The 4539-nt window shown below is 32.9% G+C and overlaps 3 protein-coding genes across 3 annotated transcripts in view; 1 reads left to right on the forward strand and 2 right to left on the reverse strand.

The window, feature by feature from the left end:
• Nucleotides 1-46: 46 nt before the first annotated feature.
• On the reverse strand, nucleotides 47-1235 carry LOC108684414 (oligosaccharyltransferase complex subunit OSTC). The gene is made up of 4 exons (XM_018188712.1): nucleotides 959-1235; nucleotides 562-635; nucleotides 270-487; nucleotides 47-184 (listed from the first exon to the last, which is right to left on the reverse strand). Exons 1-4 carry the CDS (start codon nucleotides 1095-1097, stop codon nucleotides 166-168), a joined length of 450 nt encoding a protein of 149 aa, XP_018044201.1. The 5' UTR covers nucleotides 1098-1235; the 3' UTR covers nucleotides 47-165.
• Nucleotides 1236-1277: 42 nt separating this feature from the next.
• LOC108684413 (serine/threonine-protein phosphatase 6 regulatory ankyrin repeat subunit A-like) overlaps nucleotides 1278-4539 on the forward strand; it is a 15381-nt gene continuing 12119 nt past the window's right edge. The window contains exons 1-7 of the mRNA XM_018188710.1: nucleotides 1278-1667; nucleotides 1737-1944; nucleotides 2420-2585; nucleotides 2661-2775; nucleotides 2876-3037; nucleotides 3108-3189; nucleotides 3273-3492. Coding sequence (XP_018044199.1) covers nucleotides 1857-1944; nucleotides 2420-2585; nucleotides 2661-2775; nucleotides 2876-3037; nucleotides 3108-3189; nucleotides 3273-3492 — 833 coding nt within the window. The 5' untranslated portion in view covers nucleotides 1278-1667; nucleotides 1737-1856. The remainder of the gene's footprint in view (nucleotides 1668-1736; nucleotides 1945-2419; nucleotides 2586-2660; nucleotides 2776-2875; nucleotides 3038-3107; nucleotides 3190-3272; nucleotides 3493-4539) is intronic.
• The window catches only part of LOC108684412 (protein MMS22-like), a 5563-nt gene continuing 5187 nt past the window's right edge, over nucleotides 4164-4539 (reverse strand). Inside the window, exons 19-20 of the mRNA XM_018188708.1 lie at nucleotides 4332-4530; nucleotides 4164-4248 (exon numbers count right to left, since the gene is read on the reverse strand). Coding sequence (XP_018044197.1) covers nucleotides 4194-4248; nucleotides 4332-4530 — 254 coding nt within the window. The 3' untranslated portion in view covers nucleotides 4164-4193. The remainder of the gene's footprint in view (nucleotides 4249-4331; nucleotides 4531-4539) is intronic.

Consider the following 4539-nt stretch of genomic DNA (forward strand, 5'->3'; position numbering starts at 1 on the left):
CATCTTCTATGTTACAAATGATACTAAAGCTATCCAGTTTTGCTTATATTATACTTTATTACAAAAATCCTCTGTTACAATATCCTGTATATTGTAACGATATCTCACACAATATGATATAAAAATGATGATTCTATAACATCCCAATTCATAATCGCTTATAACTTAGGACTGTAGATACCCACTAAAAATAAAAAGATAAATATCATTATTTGTCTAATAATATAGCACACACAGAGATTATCTCAAAAGCCATAAATATATCTTACGGAAGTTTCATCTTCATGAATATCCAACATGCAGTAAATGATACAAGTATGCTAAGGAATCCAACACAGATCAAGAGAACTCTGTTAAGTTTTGGCGTAGACGGACCATGCGTTTGATCTAATATGATGAAGCCCAATCCTCCCATCGTAAACAAGAAACTGGAGGCTAAACCTTCCATGATATACTGTCCATTTACGCGATAAGGCATAAATGCTACCTATAAGAATCATACTGATTTACATTAAAGAAACTAATTATTGGAGAATAAAGTTTTCTCAACAATAATCTTACGGGTCTCGTGTGACCATGTTCATCTGTCGTAGATCCTACGCTGGGTGGCTCAACAATTACATCATATATAATTCCTATAAGATATAATCATGTAAAACTGAACATAAATGATAAACAGTATTAGAAGCATTATAATGTATTATATTTAATTATAAAATAATAATGGAAACAGAGAGAGAACATATTAAATTATATAAAAACAATTATATAAAACATATAGTATTGCTAGGTAAATTATATACGTAAATATTGTATAACGCATTAACAATAAATATATAAAATAAAATTGTATTGTAAAATAATATTGCATAAATAATTTAATATTATTGTGTATAAATTATATATTTTATAATGCAATAATATAATAATAAATAAGTTGATAGAATTAATGGCTAACCTCCTGTCACTAAGAAGTACGACAGCAGTATGAAGGAGAAGACTATCATAGCACTAGGCTTCACAAACCAGGATGGTCTCTTTAATTTTAAGTTAGGCACTTCCAAGATTAAGAACGGTAACCGGTAAATGCACTCCATCCTGTCGCAGTCGAGTCTAAGCTGCTACGAGATGAAACAATAAAGGATTTCGTTTAGAAACATTCACCTGACAGTTCCAAACTCCAGACAGTCTGAGACCTGAGACAGCCCGGCAACTCTGAAAAAGCGTCCCGTCCACTCCCCTTCGTGCCAGATCACATTGCTCAAATCAACGAATCAGCGCAGGGCGCGGGCACAGTGCACGAATATCTAGACGCGTGGCGTGGCGTTCTACCCGGAACTCCCGGAAGTCCCGGAAACGGTTATCTAGGCGCCTTTCGACGCCGAGCGATTGACTCTCGAGTTCTTGCGGTCGACCGAGTCGAGGATAATCGAGGACGATATCCGAAAGAGAAGAAAAAAAGACGAACGAACAAACAAGCGTGATAGCGCGCCACGTAAAATCTCGTAGCAAGCAGCGACGGTAATTAAGTTTCCATTAATTTTAATTAGTTCCCACGAAGTAACCTTGCAGCGGGCAGAGTGACAAGCAAATTTTTCACGACTTAATGCAAAGCAATTCCTTAACAATTTGTTTGTTTGACGTATTGCTCAATTCTTCAGATACTGGTAAGTACGTATTGTATTGAATAATAGTATTTATTTTACACACGTCTAAATAATTTTGTACTATTACAGAGTGTAAAGGTATGATCCTCGTTGAAAGAAATCTCTGCTGCGAATGTACGATGGATATATAACCTGAAATCACCAGGGTAATTTTATGTTGACCAGCACCGGAGGAATATATCGTGAAAAATGAGTGAGACTATTCCAATGAATGATGTACCTGAGAGCAACGGTATGGAGCAGCCTGCTTATAATGGTGAAACAGAGGAACACGCTGGTAAGTTCACATTTATGATGTTTATGATTATTTTCATCAATGTAGAGTAAATTTCATCTTGATTCAACTTACTCTTAATTTTTTCTAGTTTGCCTGTTTCTATCAATGTAGATCAAATTTAATTTCAGTTCAACTCATCTTCATCTTTTTCTAATTCTAAGAATTAGAAAAAGATGAAGAATTATAGTTAAACGATTAAAACATTGATACAAATGGACAAATTTTAAGAGAAAAAGATGAAGATTAAATTGAACTGAGATTAAAATTAATCTACTATAGAAACATATATTAATATGACTTTGATTAACATGCAACTTTGATTAATTTAACTGATAGAACAACTTATAGTAAAAAATTTATAATTCATACATAATTCATTGATTCTAATCTTTCTGTGCATTAAATAAAACATTCTATATTAAAATAATATAAATATTAATTGATAAATTAATTATGATCCTTTCTGCTTCATTAGCCAAATCTCCAGTAAGTACAGAAGAGAAAGTACCAGATTCAGTGTGCGATAATGGTATAAAGAGGAGTGCCACTGCCACTGGTAATACGCCAAATAGAACGAAAAAACGTAAAAAAGCCCCGAGAGATGCCACTGCGCCAAGACAGCCTCTGAGTGGTTACTTTCTGTAATAATTGAACATACAAATACTTTAATATAAGTTAAAATATTCTGTCTATAATGAAATACAACGTGTGTATAGGTTTTTAAACGATCGGAGAGAGAAAGTTCGAAATCAGAATCCAAGCTTAACGTTCACAGAAATCACGAAGCTTCTGGCTGCAGAATGGAGTAAATTGCCAATTGATCAGAAGCAGGTTTGTTGCTTTCTTATTGTATCTCATTTGTTTCTATAATATTAATCTCTCTAATATTAATGATAATGATAATTAATCTCTCTAATATTGATACTTTCAGCGTTATTTGGATGCAGCTGAACAAGATAAAGAACGCTACAATCGCGAGTTTAGCGATTATAAGCAAACAGAAGCATACAGGCTGTTTAATGAAAAACAGTCGGAGAGACAAAATGAAAATAAGAAAGAAAGAAATGGCACGGACATAAACACCGAACAAAATGTACGATGATATTACTATATTTAAGATTGTAGCTAATCGATCGTAACGTTAATGGAAACTTCTTATTTAGGACATTCAGCAGGATAAGGACAATGATTTTACAGGCTTTGACATCCCTATTTTTACAGAAGAATTTCTAGATCATAACAAAGGTAAATAAGTTACAGGAATTACAACTAATCAATAAAATATAATAAAATGGACATAGTTTGAAATAATAAAAATATCTGCGTAGCTTGTGAGGCTGAATTAAGACAATTGCGGAAAGCTACATCTGACTACGAAGCTCAGAACGCGGTTCTTCAGCGACACGTAGATAGTCTGCACGCAGCGGTGAGTCGCTTAGAGTCCGAAACTAATCAACAACGAACAACTAATCAAGCTCTGCAGCGTCATTTGGATTCTCTTCGTTCTCAACTAGCAGGCTGCTTCGCCACTATACCGCTTCCAGGCGAGTTTCCATAAAAAATTTTATCACTGATCACATGTCAGCTCGACATTTTATTTGTATAAGTATTTAATTTTTTATAGGCACACATGACGGTGCTACGTTACAAAATATCGACAGTTATTTCGAGAGGCTGGAATCTCTATTAAGCAGCAACGCCGAGCAGAGTCTACGTAACGCCGTACGTAGTGCTGTGTCTCGTCTCGAATTAGTTGGATGACGATCGCCTCCGGGCAATACAACCAGTGCGTCGTTGAAACATCGTTCGAGGCATTCACATCGAAAGTAGCGAAGAAAAGTTTAGGTGTGTTGTTTTTAGCGGTTTGTAAAAAAATTCCACGTTATATCTTACAATAAGACCGATGATTGCTTATTTATGAGTGAGTTTATGTGTGTATTGTATTTAATTATTATTTGTGGTATCTTTAGTATACGAGACAATAATTTACACTTTATATACTTATTTTAATCAAAATTGAGTTATAAATACAATGATGATTTCATCAACTTGTACTATGTATCTTAACTTGATATGAACTTAATCTAATTTATGCATTTATGTATATTGAATAGTTACATGTGCATTGAGATCAAACTCTCTTTTTAATTAATACCTAATGATTAGTCTGAAAGTTTAAAGAATCTAAATTCAATATTATTTAAAATACTTAGCGCTTGTTAAATTATTAATATATTTTTATGATCCTGTCACGAATTATTATCCATGTTCAACATATGCTTTTTCAATTGATTCGACATGAATCTGAAATTATAAGTTTTAATTTAACATTATGTTATATAAACATAAAAATTATTTATAATTTAAAGATTTATGATTATTCTTACCTTAAGGATGCTGCATTAGGTCGATTATATTGTTCAGCATAAAGTATAATAGCTTCAATTTGCGGAAATATATTGATTATAATATTTTTCTTTATCGACAAAATAGATCGTATGAACTCAAATGTAAATTGTGTATTTGTCATCAAATATTTTTGTACTGCAGTAGAAATAGCAGTTTGGAATTTTTCCCTGAAAAACCAAGGATTAT

Source organism: Atta colombica, unplaced genomic scaffold (assembly GCF_001594045.1).
Source record: "Atta colombica isolate Treedump-2 unplaced genomic scaffold, Acol1.0 scaffold134, whole genome shotgun sequence".
Classification (NCBI taxonomy): Eukaryota; Metazoa; Arthropoda; class Insecta; order Hymenoptera; family Formicidae; genus Atta; species Atta colombica.